Below are 23,500 nucleotides of genomic sequence, written 5' to 3'. Positions count from 1 at the left end.
AAACTTGTCAGAAACTTGCTTTGCCTTTCTAAAAGACAATCTGATTGGAGCTGCGAACATTGGCTCTATGCCAGCTGCCCGAATGACGCTCATCTGATACATAATTCGGCAACAAAGCAATCGCTTCCAACATTGGTGCAAAACTCCTTTTTTGGGGGATCGCCGTATGACACTCCTGACTTTTCCAGATTTTGACTAAAATATTTAAATTCCCTGACTTTTTTGGTCAATTTTCGAATTCCCTGACTTTTTCCGGTTTTCCAGGTAGCGTGGCAACCCTGCTTTTAGCAAAGAGACTAACCCACCATCTAGTTTCAAACAAGAAGCTTAATAAGAAGCAATTCGGCTTCCTCCTAGACAAGAGCACAATAGATGCCCTAGAGAAATTAGTAAAATAAATTTACGAAAATATGTAAAAGAAGGAACATGCACATGTGCGTCATCTCCCTTGATGTGGTCTCGGCTTTTAATAACCTTTGGTGGCCAGGTGTCCTGGAAAGGCTCATGGATTTAAACTGCCCAAAGAATTTGTTTAACATCATTAAAAGTTATCTTAATCATAGAACAATTGCATATAAAAGGGATGGAGTAAACATTACTCACACTTACGAGAAAGACGCCCCCAAAGGGTCGAACCTTGGCCCAATACTATGGAACATAGTTGCGGACTCTGCCCTAAAGTTAAATTTTGAGAAGGACGTCACACTGCAAGCATATTCAGATCACTTTATACTAATTATAGCAGGAGGCAACAGGATTAGACTATAGGGCAAAGCACACAAAGTCCTGTCCCAGATTCAAAAATGGAGTGAAAATTACAAATTAAAATTTAGTATAGAGAAGACTAAGTTAATGCTATTTCCAAAAGGAAATAAGCTTCACCGATCACCCCCAAGAATTAAATGGAATGATACGACAATTCCAAGATGTGATACTCTAAAATATCTGGGGTTCACATTAGATCAAAAGCTTACATGGATACTGCATCTGGGAGAAATTAAAGAGAAGACACTAGGATTAATTAACAATCTAAACAAGATGATAACACACAGGTGGAACCTAAAAGGGAAACTTTTAAAGACGTTCTACCTTCAGGCAATAGAAAGGATGATTCTCTATTGATGTCCAATATCGTACACAGGTACAGAGAGGCAAAAGATAAAGCTTAACCAGATTCAAAGAATAGCACTTTTGTGCATCACTAAGGCTTTCTCAATGGCCCCCACATTAGCATTTCAAGTCCTGGCAGGTCTACTGCCTTTGGATCTTAAGGCGAAAATGGAGGCAAGCATTTACGAATTGAAGCATTATGAAAAAAGTATTCAAATAGGAGACCTAACAATATGAAAACATGAGGTGGAAAATAGATTACCGACAATAGCAGAACATCCCGTGACAAGATACAGAGTTAAATGAAACAAAGACTCCCTGAAGGGGAAGGGAATAGAAGCCTTCACGGATGGCTCTAAAAAGGACATTAGAGTAGAAGCGGCATTTGTCATCTTTGACAGCACTCAGGAAATCCACAATAGCCAAATTAGATTAAATAACAATGCCATGGTATTCCAAGCAGAAGTCCTCGCCCTCAAAGAAATTTGTAAATGACCAAGTCATAATATCGGCCCTTATGACCCAATTAAGATCTTCACGGATAGTCAAAGCTCCCTTCAATGTGTCAATAAAACAAAGATTTCGAACAGAAGTGTAAAGGCGCTTAAGGAACTCTTCTGCACCCTTCAGGAGACCCACACAGTCACTCTCGATTGGGTTAAAGCCCACAAGAGGACACCTCAGGAAATGAGTGAGCGGACGAGGAAGCTAAAAGAGCCACAGACAAGACAGAGATAGATGTTGAGGTTCCCTTCTCAGAGATGGCAGCCAAACACAAACTAAAACAAGAACTCCTGAAACAACGGCAGGACAGATGGGACGAGATGGACATTTGGGTTATTCCTGACAGTCTCCCCCAAAAGAATTAGAACGGACTTTTATGAGGTACAAGCCCTTATGAATCATGGGAAGTTCTCCAGCTACATCCACAGATTCTTCAAGAAACAAGTAAAATGCGCCTGTGGCGCAAGTGCCCTACTAGCAAATGCGTCTCACTTTATTTCGAGATGCCCTCTACTGGTATCACTAAGGAAAGAGGTGTTCCCAAACTTCCTCTCCTCATTGGAGCTAGAGCATTTGGTCAAATTTCCAGTTGGCCTCAAAGGCATCCACTTGATAATCAAACATATTGTAGATAATAATGCTAATTTTGTGAAAGAAATGACGAGGTCAAACAATTAATTGTAAAAAGTAGTTCTTCCAGTTTTCGACTCATGTAAATGTCAGTATCTGACATATCTCACTTTGTATATACTGTATATATTCGTTCAAATTCTTTTCTGTGTATTTTCATACTTTAATAAAGATTAAAATAAAATTAAAATTAAGAGGATCTTGATTGCAATCCTCAAATAAAACTATTTGTTGGCGAGAACAATACACCTGGCAAATCTTCCAGTCACCGGATCATACTATGGTGTGTGAGCATTGGAGATTTCGTCGAAAAGGCCCTCCAAATGTTCAGCCTCAGGGCATATTACTATAATTACGCGGTACCCAAAGATCAGTACCAATTAAGACCAATTCAAATTAAGCACAAAACAAAAGTTGCAGTTACCCTTGCACCTAATACGGAGGGGTCAGACCAAGTGCTCAAGTGGATGCAAAACCATTTACGAGCCAAATGCAACCAGTCCACTCAGACCTATTTCTCCCACCACATACGGAGGATAGACTTCCCAAAATAAAGGGGGAGAGCAAACAGGTTTCCCATATTTGTGCCAAGTCGCAGGAGAGGTGAGTAAAATTCGGTTCGTTATGTCAGTGTGGTTGGCTGCTTAACCTCGTGGAATGGAACTAAAAGGTACTTTCCACATTTAAATCAACAGAAGAGAGTTATTGCCATCAACTAAAAAGTTAAAACCAAATCTTTTCTCTGTCCAGAGTTCTCCATTGGCACTTTAAAAGCCTTCAGAATAGCTCTAAGCATTATGCTCTTAACATACTTAAAGAAATACTTCTTCAATAATTGCATTAAAAAAGTAGGCTGAACAATATTTTTACTTTTTTAGCTTTGAATAAAAGTCTTTTCAGAACCCCCCTCTACCCGAAGGTAAAAAGTACTGATGTAGGTCTTTCATAAAAGTGAAGTAATGTAAACCAAACTTTCATAAAGTGAAAATCACCCACATGCAAATTTTTATGATAAAAATATATTGCAGATATGTATAAATTCTAAATGCCACATAACTTTAAATTTAAGCCACAAATAAGATTTTCAAACTGCAAATTGCATAAAATCATGAAAAAATAACCTAGAATTTTAAGCTACATCCGAATTTTATGTCACATGAATAAAAAGTGTTGAAATTTAAGAATTTGAATAAAAAGTGTGGCTTAAATTTGAAATTCATATGGCAGTAATACAACACACTACATAGTATACAATAATTATATTAAACTTCTGTGTGGCACAGCTTTTAGATTTGTTCATGAAGACCTTTATTTAAACAGAATTTATTAGCTAAATTTGTATCGTTATTTATTTTAGTCCCTGTTTTAGTGAATTTCCCTTAAGAGGATATTTACATCATTAAAAAAATTAAGAAAACAAAATATTTTAAATTATAAGTTAATATATACCAAGTGTTAAAAAGTCTCATGATAAGAAAAACTGGTTATACAACTCAGGTGATTAATTTTTAAAAGTGAAACCTTTCTTTTTTTTTTTTTTTTTTTTTTTTTTTTTTTTAATACATATATACCATAAAGAAATTATGTTAACCAATAGTATTAGGAGAATTCTGCCAGTAATATTGAGATCCAAGTTAGCATTTCAGATATTAAGCTATCAGTTAGATACCAGTCATTGAGGATTATTATTCAAAAAAAATTTACTGATTTATTGATTGTAAATTTCCCAATGAAAGAGTTTTGAAAACCATATTTATTATGTTATTAATCTGAATGCAAAAAATAGTTTTTCACCCAAAGGATAAAAATTCATTATTTTAGAGATTACACAAGAAACAAATTCTTATCACCCCCACTTTTAAAAAAGGATGAAGTAATTATTTTTCCCTCTGGAAATACATTAAAAATAAAATGATTAATGCTATTAAAATATGATATGTTAAACAAAAGTAATTCAGTAATCATAACAATTTTTTTAGCTATAAAGCAGACCACTATAGTAATAGTTCAATTACAATCTATTAGTAATAATCTTTAATTATATATCAAGCTACAATATTGTTTTTAAATATATTTGTAGATTTCTCAGAACAAGTTCTTAATATGTTTCTATTAGTGTTTAACCACTCGTTTACAAAGAGAGATAAATTAATAAAAAATTAATGATATTAATTAGTGATATCCTTTAATTTCACATTAAGTTACAATATTTTAAAACAGGAAGATATAACAATATTTTAACTATGATCTTGATTATAAGTATATGACAGATAATGGATATTGAAACACTATCACATACCAAAAATTCAAAGCTTCCACTTTGCTTCACAAAATACTCAAAACCCAAGAGTAATGCCTTAGTTTTTACTCTAGTGTACGGTAAATGAGCTTCTTCCAAAGACATCTCACAACTTTCTGTTTCATCCAACAGTGGTGGAACAGGTTGTCCAAAAGTCACATAAAAAGGATCTGCAATATTGCATAATAATATACAGAACTAATCTTACCAACAGACAAATTTGTGCGCCAAAATGAATTCATGTTAAATAATCTGGCTATAGCATTCATATGTACAAAAATGTTTATTTCAAAATCAGGAATGAGATAAAGCAAGCATTATTCTTAAATAAATATTTAACAAATGTCTTAATGCTTTAAAAGAGAGAGAGAGAGACATCTGAAGATGAATAAAAGCACTTGGGTTCATATACATTTCTGCACATGGAAATTAAGTATTTTTAAAGACATTCAAGGACCTTTAATGAAAAAAAAAAATTAAGGACCTATCAGCAAATGGTCAAATAAAATCAGTTAAAGATATTATCTATGACTAAACTTCACTTTTGTAATACTAGCCTAAGAATAAAATTGATGAGTAGAATGCATTATTAAATATAACTTCATAAACAAAATTATAAAATAAATTTGAGAATAAACCTTGCAAAAATATCAAGTAGCATTAAATATTTTACACTTATAATAGTTGAACATATTTGGAAGGCGATTAGTGATATTTTATTTACGTTTTATTAACAGCTTTATGTTGATTTTCTTCTTTTATGTCTCATTTTGTCACATACTTGCTCAGTCAAGAGGTTTAGTAAATAGCAGGCAGATTTTATGTCAAATGGCATAGGTTGAAATGAAAAGTAAAATCATAATCAGCATGATTCATAACAGAAGACTGGCTGTTGCCATCACTGCTGTTTGCCTAGAGAGACCTGATGATCAGAACAAATCTGAAAGCCTGACGTAGACATGATTGACAAGTTTTGAAAGTTAGTTATGCTCTGTCTGTCTGACACAGTTAATGTCGTAGTTTCGCTTAGACTTCCTGAGGTTGTAACCCAATTAATATACTTTAAGGTTCCAATTAGCCACTAAAGCACTAGAAGTGGCAAGTTTTTTTTTATATCATTTTAAGTCTCACTAACTGCAAAGAATAGGTTTTACATTATTTTTTACATTTTTTCTAATTTACTTTGTGACCACAGTAAGGATTAATGAAAGGCAATAATTTGCTTCAACAAAAAGAGATAACGTTTAAGCTTGAGCATTTAATTACAAATAATTAAATCAGGTAATTAGATACCTTTAGTTTTATACATTTACATTGCCACTATTAAATTTTATTTTTTTTTTTAATATTTGTTAAAAATGTACTATTGAAATCACAATCGAATAACACTTCACAGTTTAAAACACATGTAATATATGACATTGATTTTTAAATGATATTAGGATAATTACACATTAAAAGCTACAAAATATCATAAATTCTGCTACAAAACATTTATGTTTTGTAGCAACAACACACAACAAAATATTTATGCGTCTTTTTAATTTGAAGCCTTCCCAGACATTTTGGCTAATTTATATCAATTTCATTCTCTTTAAGCATCTTTTCTAACAATTAAGAATTTGTTTCAATACACAAACCAGTGTTCCTACTAGTTCCCACTTGCTTTATTTCCGAACTTGATAAGATCGATCTGGTAAAAGTTAAATAGTCCAAAACCCTTGACACAAATGTGAAACAAGTTATCATTATGTCTGAAAGTAACTACAAAGTCAGATAAAGGTTTAAATACAGCTCTTTTATTTAAACAGAACTTAAAATATAAAGGCACATTCTTATGCTAATAAAATCAACTACAGCTCATGGAGATGTAACTAAACAAGAACAGTCAAATTCAAACTAAAAATGTGGACTAGTAGTCAAAGACTATACAATTTAATTTTAATTTCAGCTGGCTCAGTAGCTCTATTGTCATAACGAATTCAAACGTTGGCAATGATAATGCAAAGATGAATAATTACAAATTATAAGAGAACATATGTGTCAATGCATCATACACAGGGATGACACTAGGCATTTTCCCACTTGATGCAATCTCTGTGCACTCTAAATTCTGCTACATTATTATGAACAATGCAGCCTGCAAGCAGAGGCCAGAAACACACTCCATCTTACAATCCAAAAATCTCAATTTAAATACTGTCTAACTGATTTGCATTCTGGTGATGAAATGGAAAGAAGAAATTATAGTAAAGGCTGAAATTATAAACAATTGGTTAATTTACATAACAATAACTGTACATATCTTTGAAAAATAATTTTCTTTCTCTTCATGTATTCAGTATCTTTCTTCAACAAGCTTCCTCTCCATTTTAGAATTTTTGAATTTAATTAAAAATTAGTGCTATTCTAAAAAATGTATTTAAAATGTACAGAAGAAAATTTTATTTAATATTCAGAACAAATATGAAATGATATATGATCAGAACTAGTTATAGAACCAGTGTGGCAGAATTTTTAGAATTTAGTGATGCTCCGAGTAAAAAAAATCTAGCAATGTTAAAAGTTTTAGAATTTAGGACAGGCACTGGGTGCAGAAATGCGAAAGCACTAGGTAGCAGAATTTAGAGTGCACAGAGATTGCATCAAGTGGGAAAATGCCTAGTGTCATCCCTGTGTATGATGCATTGACACATATAAGATGAATATTTCAAATTATCAGTTTTCAATTTCTTTATTAATAGAAAAATTCCATTCTAGAAATGCTTGTCCATGTGATAAGATTAGAAGCAATTTTGATATTTTCCATGCTTATGTCTAGCGAAAAGAAGAGAAAATAAAGGGAAAATAAACATGTTAAGACTTCTAGTATCAGAAATAAAACATTCAAATATTATGTTTTCATTGTTCTTCCAAAAAGTAAGAAATTCATGACAAACTTTCCACAAAATACATCCATTACATGTTCATATCAGGAAGACATTTTTTACTTTGTCACATTTTTCTGGAACTTTTTAGAATCATGGGTCAATAAATCTTGCTTTCAAATCCTTCTAAACTTTCCAAGTTGCAATGTCTAATATCCAAAAGAAAAATTACCCCTACCAATTCTGCAACAGCAAAATGGCAGAAATATTTTGAAAAAAAAAATCGAAGGAAAAAATGTAAAATTAATTTTATAGAAAAAACTGATACATATTCTGAGAACTCTGAATATTCTGAGACAATTACATGGGAAAAACTCTTACCATAAGAAGACATTTTCAATTACATAGCTATTTTGCTTTTGCTAACAATTGTTTCATAAATTGTGATTTATAGCATTTATTACTTTGTTTATCTTTCAGATTCAAAATATTGCATAATAAGCCGACAAAATGGAAAATAATTTCACTTTATAATATAACAGGTAAAATAAAAATGCTTTATTTTAACGTTATTTCTTAAATATAATTTCAATATATTACCACTACTTTAATGAAATTTATCAATATTATAATGCTTTAAAAAGAATTCATCGAAAAATTCCCAGATCTCTGAATTAAAAATTGTCAATAGAAATTTATCTTAAAATCGCCAAAATGTTGTTAAGTTGCCAAATTTAGACCAGTTTAACAGAAGAATTCACATCGCCAAAAGCGAAAAGTTGTTTAAGAGCTCTTCATTAGAAAAAAAAAAATGAAATAATTTTTAAAAGTGTATGTTTCACTTCTTGCTCAGAAACAACATTCACCCATTTAAAAGAGCAAATTGCCAAAAATCTTCCTCCAAACTGCTAATTCCCACTCAATATGGCAGTCATAAAAACAGACAGAAATTTCCCTCTGACGATTTTGGACTAAATTAAGGACGTTTAAGGACCAAAAAATCGATTCCAAAAAAACCTAAGAACTTTTAAGGACCTACAGTAAACCTAAAATTTTAGTTTTAGGTTTACTGTAACCTTTTATTGCAATTAGTTACCCTGCAGTTACAACACAATTTTGAGGAAGAACACTTCAGGGATAGGGAAGACGAAGGGCCTCCCACACCTTTTCCTCTGTCACAAGCCTCTAGAGATGACTTTCAGATCGTCATGCCTTTTTAGTATTCCCTTGCCATGCTGACACTACTCTTATAATCTTTCATGTCTTCTTTGGGAACACTGAGTTGAACAGATTTTGGATTGCACTTTCGGATATTCCAGCCCATGCATTTCAGTTCTCTGCCAAAGTTCATCTGCCATACTGACTGGTTATTATAATAATGCTAGTCTCTCTATAAACATTAACCACAGATTTTCAGTTGGGAAAGATATGGAGAATGAGACAACATAGGGGAGTGTGGGTAACATTAGGTCTCGCATCTTGTCCCACAGAGTACCTAAAATCTGCAGATTCATCAAAGAACCAAAGAAAAAATTATGCAACTTCACAACATTTATCTGTGTAGATATACATATTAAAAAAGTGATCATTAACAATTATCTATGCAAATATACCAAAGAAAAATTCAGTTATAGAAAGAAAAAAGATATGCAGATAATTTAAGATCCATCATTTAATTAAGATAAAAAGTACTTTACCCATGACCTCGTAACCAACAGATTCCTCTTCATCTTGAGACATCTGAAAAGTTACAGACAGAAGAGTACCCCAATGAAATATCACTGAACTCTGTGCTGTGGTTTCTGGTTTTACAACTGTTGGACATATGACCTCAAAATAAATGTTCCTATCTTCGATGGTGATGGCAATTTCATCAAAAACTACCTATAAAGAAATTATTTTTTCATGCATGATCACAAAGAGATTTTATATTAAAGATGGATTTGTGCAACAGATCATATTCTATTATTTTACTTTCTAATCAAGACTTTGTTATAAACTAAATATAGTGTAGCTTGATAAACCATAGAATCAGATGTAAAGTGACGATGCATTTCAATATTATTTTCCTTACACTGTAAAGTTGACAACACTGGAGGCAGTCACCTTAAAAAGGTGAAGTTCTACACCAGAGTTATATTCTTGCCGACCTAGCTGATATTTTGATTAGTGAAGCCAACTCCATATTAATGGGCCCAAAATCAAATATTGAAGAAGGCATGTGTGTAATTATATAATGTCTTTGTGGCAAGGGTTCATTTAAAATTCATTAAGCCCATAGTTTCCAGTGGTAGGGAAAGAGAGGTCCCAAACTCTTAGATTGCGTTCTTCAAGGTGTCATCAACCAAAATTGCAATGGAACTGAGAAAAGCATTAAACCTATAAAATTCTCAAAGCCTTAGCCAATAACAAGCGATCTCTCCTCTCAGCCATGATTAATTTGTGGACCTGATATGAGTAGATTATATCTCAAGATCAAGAAGATAAACAAAAACAATGAAATTCTCAAAAAATGCTATCTAAAATACACTGCTGCCCAGACAGTATAATGGTTAGTACTATACTGTCTGGGTAGCAGTGCATCTTAATCTTAGATAGCATTTTTGAGAATATCTGACTGCCGTACTGACGGGTCTAGAGAAAGCATCATTCACATATGTATAATATCAGTGTGGCAAGTGAGCACTCAAAATGTGCAAAAGTTTTTTTAAGTGGTTTGGTGATAGTGAAAGAAGGGTGGAAGGCCCTCAAACTGCCCTCAGGATCTTCTCCATCAAAATTGGGTTGGAGCTTAACAGTTAGCAAAGCCCAGCGATATTTAACATACCTTCAGGAAAGTACAGGTGCTGGCTTTGCTTCAATCTGTATCTATCTATGATGTATTTTCAAAGATGGTCACCATGACAGGTTGCAATATAAGAGAATGTAGCACTGCATTTCATATGTAACAGAATGTACTTTATTTACACTCCAGTCAAATATAAATTACAGTTCTGACACAAAGAAAACTACAAAATTCTGTGATAATGTTAATTTGGATGATAATATGTAATGCTTATCACATCTTCCTAATAAAACATTCATAAAAACTTACGACATCTGGCTGCACTTTGGAAATAGCTGTTGCATAAACTACATAGTCTCCAGGAACTCTATAATACTTCTCAATAACAAAAGAGCTTTCATCATGGAAGGCATATGATGTCTCATCTCCAAACTTTAAGTTAACTTGAAACTGAGTATCTGCATTTACTTCAATAGAAATTTTCACCATTTCATCTAAAGTAAAAAGGAAAAAAAAAAAAAAAAAAATGAAAACTGCTGAAAATATGTGATACAATTTAATAAAATTTTGATACTCATGTAGTATTAGCCAGCATCCTCTGATACGTTGTCTATCCCCTCTGATTGCAGGCACACAACAATTCTTAGAAGCTAGTCTGGATTCTTATAGAAATAATGTTTTTCTTTTTTCTCTCAGCCCTATCAGTATTAGGACAAAAATTGAGAAGCCTTTTGTCTTCTTAATCAGTAGAGACAGAGATAAACTCATAATATTAATAATAATAATATGTTGTAATTTTTAGTAAGATTGTAAGATATCTGCCAGTAATTAAAAAAAAAACTTGTTTTATTGTTCTCTTGACATCATATTTCATTGCCAAAAGGCAGCATTACATTGTTGATGGTGTCTTAGTGGTACCAGTTAACATACAAGTACTAATTTTCAAAATAAAAAAATAATAACAGATAAATAAATGAATAAAAAATTATTTCATAAACACTTTTTTTTTTCCTTTTCTGAAGAATAAAATAATAAAGAAAATATAAGATAATAATATAATAATACAAAATAAAGAAAATATTAGAAAAATCAAAACATGTTTTATCAAAATTAAAATACGTTTGCAATTAAAAACATTAGTTATAAAGAAATATATTTATGATAGTCTAACAAAAGAATTTTCTTTGAAGTAATTGATTAGCAAGCATGTTATAAAATTTATTTAATTCCATAATTTTTGTGGCTCAAAACAATGTTGAAAATAATTGTTTCATTTTAATATTATGAAATAAAAATTGAAAGCAGAATAATAGACGATAATTTGTAAACTGTTTCAGGCATTATATAAGAAGGCTAAGCTAATATATGCTCATTCCAATATGTAAAAGAAAAACTCTTAATACTTCTTATGTACAAATATCCTAAATACCCTATTTGCATAGCCTTATTACAAAAATTAAAAAAATAAGTTATTAAGAAATTTAAGACAAAAATATTACACAAATTTAAAGTGAAGTTTCTTTCATTATATTAACAATGTGTACTCTGTTTAAAAGAATCTTACTTGAAAAATATTTGCAATTATATATTTCAGGTTTGATATCCTTTATTACCTATATATGACCTAAAAATGTCATTTGTAAATTAACAAATATTTGTGCTTAATAATGTTTTATACTGGCCAGTTTCATATAAATTTTATTTTACTACATGCCTTCATATTACTACATGAAAATTATAGATGCACATTCATAAATATTTAATGCTTGCTTATGATTTCCTTTTGACATGAAATAATTCTGCAGGGTTTTTCATGCACCTTACCACATGCCTTTTTGGTGTAATTGGAAAGCACATTCGACTGGTGTAATTTTTGTTGTAATTGGAAAGCAATCAGGAGGTCTGGGGTTTGAGTTCCAGCCAGGGCAATGCATATTTTTCATATATCCAAGCTTTGATAAACCTAATGACTCTACAAGAGGTGTCTAAACTAAAACGTGTTGGAGAACAATTTGTCACTACTAGTATTTGGCAACTGGGTTTTGTCCTCCCAGTCAACCTTTAAGTGAGGAACAGTCTAGGATTTCTCTTCCTCCTTATTGCATGCCTAACTGGTATATCTGGAAAACATATCTAGCTAGCAATCTAAAGATCCAGAGCTTGAGTCCTGGCATGGGTTTTGCATATTTTTTACATCTCTTGCACCAACAAACTTAATGAATTGCCAATGTGGTTTAATTTAAATTGGTCAAACTAAGACAGCCTAAATACCCTAATTCGAAAGTACCCTATCTAAGACAGCCTAACTATCCTAATTCCAAAGTATCCATCTTTATCATCAGGTTTTAAGGAAATTATGTGTTAGTTTTCTTGTTTCATTAATAGATAAGGCCAGTAGCTTAACTTCTGTTTAGCCATTCTTATCTTAACACCATATCTTATCACGTTCATTTGCACTTAAGCAGCTGAGGAAGGTGGTTCTGTAGTTAAACCATAAAAACTAGACCCGCAAAATTTTAAAATATTATGCTGATTCTTGCTGTTTGACTTCTCTAATAAACCTAATGACTCTACAATTCACTTTCATCATTAATGTAATTCTAAAATTTAATTATTATCAATTAAATGAATTAAACATTCGTGAATTAAATAATAAAATAAAACATATCTAGAAAAATCTCTCTTTTTTTTCTCCTTATGCCATACACAAATCTGTTGAAATACAGCAAAATCTCTCTTCTTTCTCTCCATATGCCATACACAAATCTCTTGAAATACTGCATACAGAAAAATTAAAATTTTATGTTGAACAAAAATTCCTTTTACCTACTTATAAATGTTTAAGTGTGCAGATATAGTTATTATTAAGTAATTTTAAAAGAATATTTTATCTAAAGTTATCTTATTTAATCTAAAGTGAGAATGTTTCACCTGTAAAGTGGACTTCATCATCAATAACGATAGAAATTCCATGTACACTCCCGATTAAGGTAGCTTCCATGACATACATCCGATCAGTATTATTAGATCCACAAACTTCATCTGGATTGCCAGAACAAAATGCATCACACAGTTCAATATCCACTGTCCCAAAATCTGTAAATAAAAAATTTATGATACAATAATAAAATGCAGAAAACAATTTGAAATGAAATTATGAGAATTTGAAATAAAATTTACAATTAAAATTACAAAAAGAACAGTGAATAATGATTGATTTCAGACTTATATAAAGCAAAAAGCAATTATAAATTGTTACAACCAAATTCCACATAATCAGGAAAACTGTGATTAAAACCTATAATGACACTAGAAAAGTCTGAAATAACTTTTTTTTTTTTTTTTCTTTTTCTGAAATGTATTTGCTTTGAAGTTTATGATGGAATTTTGATTTCTTGATTTATCATATTTTAATTTTAATAAATAATTAATATGTAATAACTAATTAAAAAATGGTTTATATTGGCTTAAAGGAAAGGGAAAACTCTCTTCTTTAAACATATTTGCCTAAACATATAATCCATTTTTATTTTGTTATCTAATATATATAGGTTCAAATATTTGATTTCTAAAATAAAGTAACAAAATTGTTTCCCAGACAATATATTATTATTATTATACTTGCATAAATGCAATAATAATATGGACAGAAGTTGCTACAGGATAGTTAAGTATGAAGTATGATCATTATAAAAATATTTCTATACTTAAGTGGTTTATATCATATACGAAAATTGATTCCAAGGTGGATATTTTCTTTTATCTGTTCTTTTATCTGTAATTCATGCACACGCATATATATTTTTTCAATTTTAATTAAAATGAATTATACTTTTTTAAATCTAACTGCTACTTGATGGTTTTTTTATTTTGAGACTTTCTATTAATTTTTTTCATTATTCCACTGCTTTTATTCCACTGTCAAATATACCACATCTAGTCACATTTCCAAAATCAAAGTATAGAATTTCAGTAACTTTTAACCTTTGATTTAAATAACCCTCCTGAATTAAGAGAAATGCACTGAATATTTTTTAATGATGATGATGATAAAGCTCATAATAATGTTTCAGGTAATTAAAATGATAAAACAAAAGAAATAAATGGTGACTTGCATTCCATCAGAAAAAGATAATGCTAATTTTCAAGAGAATTACTCTAAACAGTTTGTAAAAAATAATAAAATAATTGAACTGAAAAAGAGGGAAAAAATAATTATACAAAATATGTATTTTTATTTGCGAGGTGTATATGGAGAAGCAAGAAGAGCTAATACAGTACAAAGTTCGTAATCTGGACTCGTCGGGACTTTGGTGATTCCGGATTAGGGTTTTTTACAGATTATAGATCATCAATTTAAATCTGGTAAGGTGGCATGCAGAAATTATAGAATTAAAAATATGAAACCGTAATTTATGAAATAAAGAGCAATCATGTTCTAAAAGGTATCAAATTTTACAAAAAAGAAAAGCTTAATATTTGTTTACTTTATTAAACATTTCTTCCAATGCACACAATGTGTAAAGCATAATATATGTGCATTCTTTACGTGCATGCATAAATGTATGCATATTCCTTACGCACATGCGTAAAGTTTGTGGCTTTGAGGTCCGGATTATAGATCATTCAGGATAATGGATGTCTGGATTACGAACTTTGTACTGTACTACAACTGAAGCTTGAAAATAGTTTTTTGATGATTCTGCATGCAGACAGAATGAATTCATATACAGAAAATGAAAAAGGTGACATATTAAACAGACACTCATAGAATTGATATAAACAAAATCAAAACTGTCACAATCTGGTTAGAACTAGTATGAATTTATCATGATGATCAAAGAATGATAGAGCTCAGATGGAACAGAGAAACTTTGACTACTGATGATTCAAAACAGATTTTCATTTTTATCAAAGCATTTTTTCTTTCTTCTCTCAATAATAAAAGATGAAGAGAAGAAAGAAAACTATTAAATCAGTTAATTGATGTTGGAGAAATATGTTAACAGTTTGCAAAAGATTACAAAATAAAAAGTTACTCTTTAGCTTCAGGCAGGGCTGTGGAGTTGGTAGGGAAAATGACCGACTTCGACTCCCTCATATATATGTAAACATATACACATGGGTTACAGCATATTTTTTTAATATAAAAGAAGTAATAGATGCTACAGAAAAAATTGATGCATAGCAAATTTTTTATATTAATTAGTATTTATTACGAAATGGAAAAACTGGCATTAGTAATTTCTAAGAAACAGCATAACTTTGGCAAGATCTTTGTTAGAGGACCATATATCCAATTTGATAAACTTTAGAAGCGAGAAGAGTCTTTCCACACTGACTAGAGTAGGAGGAAGAGCTGTTACTGTCAGGACTACTTCCTTTAACAATTCAGGATATATTTTTATAAATTCTAAAAGAGGTGTCTTGCAAGAGCAATCATACTTCTCTATTTCTTCAAAGACCATGTATCTTTTTTGTATATTTTCATTTTTATATCTAAAGGCTCTTGGTTCTTTATTTCCTTTCGCTTTGCCTTAGCCTTTTCAATATTATCTAAATATTTCTCAAAATCTAATTCATCAGTGGAAGAGGATGATAAAGTTTCTACAGTTTGACTGCCCCGATTTGAATACTCCAGTTGTTCTGAGAATAATTTCATTCTTAATGAAAGTTCACAGATGGCTTTCTTTGCCTTTTTTAATTTGTTCATCATCCAACAAAATTCTGCATTTTGGATCTACATATATTGAACTCAGCAAGATCTTATTGTCTAGCAAATTGTTTCTTGTTTCTTCATTTAAGAAATTATTCATTCTGCAATAAACCCTCCATTCCAGACAGAACAAACATCACATTCTTCCATTCTCGTCTCCTGTTAATTCTTCTAAAGATCATTCCACAGTCTTTCTGTTAGTGAAGCATTAGGGTTATCTACATCTTCTAACATTCTCATCTCCTGTTAATTCCTCAGCTTGTAGCTTTTTTGTGGTTATATATGGTGTTGAAAGAAGAGTTTCCAATTCTGCAAGATCATTCCACAGTCTTTCTGTTAGTTAAACATTAGGGTTATCTACATCTTCTGAAAAAGTTCTTTATTCTAACAATCGCCATATCATCAAATATGCTGCAGCACGCAGGACTTAAAAGAGAAGGGCTAGCTCATAGAGCTTCTCCTCCTGGAACAGGCAGTGGGGAGTGATGACGTAGCCATGATGACACTGAGCACGGAGATGCAATTGACAACATAGAAATTAGCCTTTCAAATTTGAAGATCCAGCGTTTAAAATGAGCTATGTGTAAAAATATAGCTATAATTTGGAAGAGACAATGCTACTGCAGTATGCAGTTTACACTGAACATTAACAGATTTAATAGTACTTACTCAATTTTAAAATAACAGATAAAATGCGCTACTCTTAGCATAAAGTTCCTTTTTTTTTTTTAATTTGCAGGGATTTTTTTTTTTTTTCCTTTAAATGCCTGTTTATCTCTAATCTCGAATCCCGCGAATGGGCTGGCTGCATGGGCGTTTTCGTGGTTTTCCCCATGTGTAACGTGTATACGAGCCAGTTTCCCTTAGAAAGTCCTCCACGAAGGCATCCCTCCCCTTAGGCAGATAGCCCTCGAGGCTTTGCCATAATCATACACATACACACACACATTATCTCTAATCATTTCTTTATCTGCATGTTAACTAAGAGAACTCTACTACTGCTTCTAAGATAATTATAATAACAGCTATTTAAAATGAATTTTTAAAAAAAACTTTAAATTGGCATAGTTTTAAACATGTATGATTATATGTGGCAAAATTTCTGCTAATCTAAGTTTGAGTTTCAGCCTAATTGTAAATTTTACATTCGCATATTTTTCTCCCGATTCAATATAATAACATATATTTTTTTAATAATTTTCTAACTTAGGCTTACATCAATATTACATTTAAATAAATACATGTAAGATTGTTATCTTAATTTAGATTAAACAACTTTACTCACAGTACCTTAAAAAAAATTATTTAATTTTTCAAAAGTGGGAGTTAAGGAGACAGGTCTTCTTATGCTAATTACTTTAATGTTATATTATTGTATTTTATCTAGAATGCTAAGCTAGCATAAAATCAAATCAATAATAACACAGGATACAATAAAAATAACTTTAACAATAACTTAACAAAATTAGTTCTTATTTGATATATGCTTTACGATATTAACTTCTAAAATGTCATCTAGAAATATTTCAAATCAAAACATATTATAGTATATGCTTACTTGTACAGTCGCAATGCAACAAGTTGTTGAAATATTATTTATTGGCTGCCACATTCGAAGCAATCCACTTTTTTGCCTTTTGGGTTGCTTTTCTTTGGGAAAACCATATGCATTTCTATTTAAGAAACATATTCTAATAAAAGTTCGCACTCTGCAAAATAAACGAATTGCTTCTCTGTTAGCTTCAGGATAATGCTTCTCCAGTTTATTAATTAAAGAGTCAATTACATGCTTCCCTTTATAGTAAGTTGTACCATGAATTGCACAAAATATGTTTTTGAACTCGTAAACCGTATTCATCCATGAATGGGAAGGTGTAGTCAAACCTCCTAAGGACAATAATTTAATCCATTCTGAGTGTAGAGAAACCTTCTAAGGGCAATAATTTAATCCATTCTGAATTAAATATTGGTTCATCAGCACTATTTTTAGATATTGTTCCAAATGATGGGTCTTTGTCTCGCACATGGTAGGCAATATAACCTGCAATATATGTTAATGCTTCTTTTTCGGCGGTCGAAAATTGGCTGTCAAAATTCAATTCTAATTCCAAAGCCATAGCGGAAGGTTTCTCTATGAAATCCAAATCCAAATCATCAATAGTATTTAATGGAAAAGCATCTTCCTCCTCAGTTTTCAAAGCCCTTTCAAAGTATTTCTGATATTAAATGTGAATCTGCTTTCTTTAGTCATGCACACTTTTGAAGATAAATTTGGCAGCTTATTAACAAGTATTCATTGCTTTAAGCGGTGTATAACTTCACTACGTGATGGATGGTCATTAAACCTACCAAACCCTCGAATCTGACTAAAGAGACTTTCAGGTGCATCCTGAGTTAATCTAGAGGTTAAAATATATTTAGCATCATACGATGATTTCAAATCCTAGTGTAGGCCAAAAAGTGAATTTATTGAAATTATTATTCCTTTTTGGAAAGGCAGTAAGTATGTTGTATTTTCCTTGAACTCTTAATCCACCAATGACTTTCTTCATTAATTCCAAAACTTCAATTTGTTTTTCATGATGTTCATTTAATCCAAATGCTGCTTTAAGTATTTTATCTGAAGGAGGGTATGGCTTGGTACTATTCATAACATAGAAAAAATTGTTGATTAACTCAAAGAAGTCAGATGTTTTTTGATTTCCTGTGAGGTGGAGTATACCTTTTGTGGTAGTTCTTGAAAATAATGTTTTCGCTGGAGCGACTTTTTGTCTCTCATTTCTCTTGACCATTAAATAATTTGGTTTTATTTTGTGACACAATTTAATTTCTCCTGAATCTCTACTTAAAACCTCTTTAATAATATCAACATTTAAAACAGTTCCATCCTCTAATTATTATTTCGTTTACTGCACACGATAAATTTACTTTCGGCACAGTATTGCATTTCAACAGTTTCTTTTGCGGCAATCCAAGCAAGCAATTTCTCATATTATCTTCATAATCACTGCACAGAAAATGTTCGCTGCAAATTATTGCGTTTTTCACATTAATAGAATCCTGTCTTCGACATCTATCCATTCTTTCGTCAAAAGCAAACTGTCCTTTAGGAAAGCATGAAATACAATATCTTTTCCTTTCGTATTTCTATAAGTGTTACTGCACATTGCTACAGCACAAGAAGCCATATTGCATAAAGAATACTTTAAATATAGAATTTAAAAGGAAAATTGACTAAAACTATATATATATATACACACAAATTATTTTAACCATTTGACTGCTACATGGCGCAAAAGTGCTGCGAGTTTCAGTGTGTCTTTGTTGCTTCATAATATGAAAAGAATTTATTGATATTTGTCTAAATGCGAGTGTTTTTTTTTTTTTTTTTTTTTTTTGACAACATCAAGTCAAATAAAACCCACAGTTTTCGTGCGTTCTTGCAAGAATTGCTTAGCAGTCAAAAGGTTAAATATTTGCATTATTAGAAAACAAATATGTATGAGGGCAATCCCCCCAAAAAAAGGTCTCCTGTTTTTTGGGGACGTAGAGAAGGTTTTAATACGGTTGTTGGCAACACTGTTGTGAGTGGTGCCTTTTCCGCTACCACATAAGCACGCAGGCGCTTCGCTCGGATGCTCAGTCTTGGCTTTGCAGCCATTCGAAATGGAGCTCCCGATAAACGTGTTACCGCCAAGTGCAAAGTGCGTGCAGTTACTTGATTTTTGAACGCAAAAGGCGTTAAACCGGTTGAAATTCACCGCCTATTGACGGAAGTGTATGGACAGTCAGTCGTGCATGGATGTCTTGTTCGCCTGCTGGGACAACAGTCAACGCTGACAGGTACTGTGAAACACTGAAGAAACTCGGAAGGGCAATTCAGAACCGGAGAAGAGGGATGTTGAGCAAGGGTGTAAGCATTCTCCACGAGAACGCCGTCCTCATGTCGCCCATCAAACCGTCGATCTCCTTCCAAATATTGGTTGGAACGTCATCGATTTCTACCTGTTCCTTAAGTTGAAAGAACATTTGTCTGGACAGCGGTTCTGCTCCGATGATCAGGTGAAAGATGAGGTTCAACGCTTCCTGAAGGGCATAGCGGCAAGCTGGTATGACATGGGCATTGTAAAACTGCCACAGCGTCTACAAAAATGCATCGACCAAAATGGCGATTATGTTGAAAAATAAAGCATTCTTCAGTCTTTAAAGTGATGTAGCAATTATAGAAAATATACGGTTCTTTGTATATCTAAAAATATAGGAGACCTTTTTTTGGGGGGGGATTGCCCTCGTAGATTAAAATTAATTTGGGATATGCAACCTCCAGAAAATCGTCTCGCAACTGAATGAAACTACAGTTTTAAATGTGCAAAATCAGAGCAGGTGCAACACAGACACGTCAGATTACTTCCAGTTAACCCCCTCCATGAGGCTCGCATCAGCGAGGAAACGAACAAAGGAATGACCTAGCCCTTCTATTTATCCCTGGCATAGCATCAATAATGGCTCCTTTTCCTCCTCGCTTCCTAAAAATGGCATCAATTTTGGGAGTTCTTGCTGCTATTGCTGCTTACCTAAATTAACCAGTGAGATTTGTAACTAAATAAATCAGTTTAATCAATAATGGCAAATATCACATCCATCCTGCTACCTTATATTTATTTATTAATATGTCACTAAAATAGAAAATAACTATTTATTAATGTATTATAGTCCATAAATAAAAATATTAACTCAGTTTGTCATTAATTTTTTTTTTCAATTCACTTTAATTTCATTTCAAATTCAAACTATTCAACAAAAACTGGAGTTGGAGTCCGAGTCTATGTGTTTTTAGTGACTCCGACTCCTTTTACCCAAAAATCTACCCAACTCTGATTCCGACTCCAGAGCCCTGGTTTCAGGTTTGTGAATGAAATCAGCAACAAGAAACTTGAAGGGTTTCATAAGATGAATGCTATTTCAAGGAATGCATACCATCAGAGTTACAAAAGAAAGTTATTAAAATTTATGCAGTAATGGGTTCAGAATTTCGGTATGCTATGAATATGCAACTATATGCTAGGAAACAACTAGAAAGTTCCCTACTGTAGTCATTAGATGAAGTAGAAAGCTTTTTACCTTACATACAAAATACTAGTTACAATGATTTCCAGATGTTAAACTAGGCATGAACCTTGTTAATGAACAACAAATAAAATCAACAGATATTTGTAGGAAATTCATAATAGACCCAAAACATCAGTTCTCTTTAACTTTACACAACTCAGGCTAACATTTTATAACACTATTCATAAAATTCAACAATACAACCATTTTATTTAATTAATCTGCTTTACAGTAACATACACATGTGTTTCTAATGCATTTCAAACTTTTTATCTAAGACATTTAGAGGGTAACATTTACTTATTCATAAAACATACAAGACTTCCTCCAGTATGTTTAGTTTTCACTTACAAATAATAAAATAACTTTCAACAATATCAAAAGTCTTAAATTTCCATTCTTAGATCTATATAACCAGTTTTATTGTACGGTCGAAAATGCTTAACTTGCATATTCATATATACATATATTAGAAGTTTAAAAGATATTAAATGCTGATGATTAGTATGTCTTGAATAGGCATGTATACAAACTCTGATAATTATATTATGTCTTGAATTATGTTCAATCCACTATAAAACATTCTTGGAAGTAATATTTATTCTCCCATCCCCTAAAAAATTATATTTTAATGCAGAAATATATAGATTTTTAAGGAACAGATAATTTCACATTATATTACTTACCGTTTGTATCATTTCCACATAAACAGTATGATCCAGATACCAATCCAATATATGGAAAAGACTGTTCTCCACATAATTTCTTACATAAGTCCTGAGTTATATCTTCAGTTAAATAGCCACCAGGTGAGGTCCGAAAATGTTCAGAGTCATAGTTTTGTTGCAAGCACACTGGATCAGCTAGAACTGTTTTTAAAATTGCTTGAGAATAAAATTTAAAAGAAAATAAAACATACAATTCACACAAAACTCCAACCTACAAGCAGAACTCTGAAAATAAAAAATATAAAATAAGTTCTAATGATTATTCCATACAGTATAAATCCTGGCCTCTTATGAATATTACAGATAAGACTATGAGTCAGCATCCATAGAGGATTAAAGATGCACTATTGTAGTTTATCTTCAACAGATCTTCTTTTACAGCTAAATACTAAATGTTAACCTTTTCATGGTAATCAACAAGCTCTAACAATCGCATTACAGTTATGGACCACATTGGGCATAAGTAAACACAGCTCACATTACAAATTTACTACTGATAGATACTGTGCATATTAAAGGAAGAAAGAACTGCTTAATTTTACAGCAGCCAGAGTGCTTCTCATTAGTTACCATATGGATAATACAGGCAACACTATAGGAGGGCATGGTAAATGAGACAAAGTATTTGAAAGATACACATAAATTTTAAATGCCCTGTTATGTTTACTTTCTGTGTTATCAAGAACAAATAATTCTCACATCACATAATGCTAATTTCAAGAGAAATATTATTCAAAGCTATGATTAATATGCTAATATACACTGACTACCAATAAGTATTTGGACACCTGTAATAGAAAAGAAAAACTAACTTTATTCAAAATCAATAGCTGGTAGAGCCTCCACGAGAGGTAATTACAGCGTGGACTCTCCGGGGCATACTTTGCACAAGTCTTTGTATGACAGCTAGTGGTATTTTCTTCCACTCGGCTTGGAGAAGACACAGAAGTTCCTTCACCGATTTTGCACAGGTAGTGCACCCCTGAATTCGGCACTGCAACTCGTCCCAGAGGTTCTTGATAGGGTTCAGGTCTGGACTCTAGGTAGGCCAGTCCATTCGATGAACTCCATTGGCACCATACCAAGCCTTGGTTAACGCCGAAACATGACAACTGGCATTGTCGTCCTGAAAGTAAAAGGGGTCCAACCTGTGAAACTGCACTGACATCCAAAATAGTGCAGTAGGCATCGGAGTTAAGCTTACCATGAATGGGGACCAAGGGTCTCAGCCCATACCAGGAGAAACACCCCCAGACCATAATTCCACCTCCGCCGAACTTGACTGTTGGCACAATGCATTCTGCAGGAGAAGTTCTCCAGGTAGACGCCAAACCCAGACCCTGCCATCCGAACGGTAAAGGGTGAACCTTGATTCGTCACTCCAAAGAACCTGTTTCCACTGATCTACGGTCCAATTTCGATGTGCTTTGCACCACATTAAGCGAGCAGCACGGTTGGACTTTGTGATCAAAGGCTTATGGGCAGCAGCACGACCATGAAAACCAGGCAGATGTGCTTCCTTACGGATGGTATTCATTGAAACATTACTCCCAGATGCCTGTTGAAACTCCTCGCAGATGAGGGCCATCAGTTGGGTGCGGTTCTTCCGAATTTCTCTGGACAGCACTCGTCGGTCTCTATCTCCCAGTTTCGTTGGTCTGCCGACTCGGAGCACATTCCGACAATCACCGCTCACCTTCCACTTCTTAATCACATAGGCCACTGTCGATTTTGGGTACTTCAGATCGCTAG

At 32.4% G+C, this 23,500-nt stretch overlaps 1 protein-coding gene across 1 annotated transcript in view; it reads right to left on the bottom strand.

Annotated features, from left to right (window-relative positions):
* LOC118197714 (uncharacterized) overlaps positions 1-23,500 on the bottom strand; it is a 232,343-nt gene that overhangs the window by 167,646 nt on the left and 41,197 nt on the right. The window contains exons 3-7 of the mRNA XM_085825691.1: positions 21,707-21,889; positions 13,127-13,291; positions 10,505-10,689; positions 9,108-9,294; positions 4,544-4,713 (exon numbers count right to left, since the gene is read on the bottom strand). Coding sequence (XP_085681817.1) covers positions 4,544-4,713; positions 9,108-9,294; positions 10,505-10,689; positions 13,127-13,291; positions 21,707-21,889 — 890 coding nt within the window. The remainder of the gene's footprint in view (positions 1-4,543; positions 4,714-9,107; positions 9,295-10,504; positions 10,690-13,126; positions 13,292-21,706; positions 21,890-23,500) is intronic.

The sequence above is a fragment of the Stegodyphus dumicola genome, chromosome 10 (genome assembly GCF_044657685.1).
Source record: "Stegodyphus dumicola isolate Sdum_Otavi_A_Nest chromosome 10, ASM4465768v1".
In the NCBI taxonomy this organism is placed as follows: Eukaryota; Metazoa; Arthropoda; class Arachnida; order Araneae; family Eresidae; genus Stegodyphus; species Stegodyphus dumicola.
This window is presented reverse-complemented; position numbering and strand designations above follow the sequence as displayed.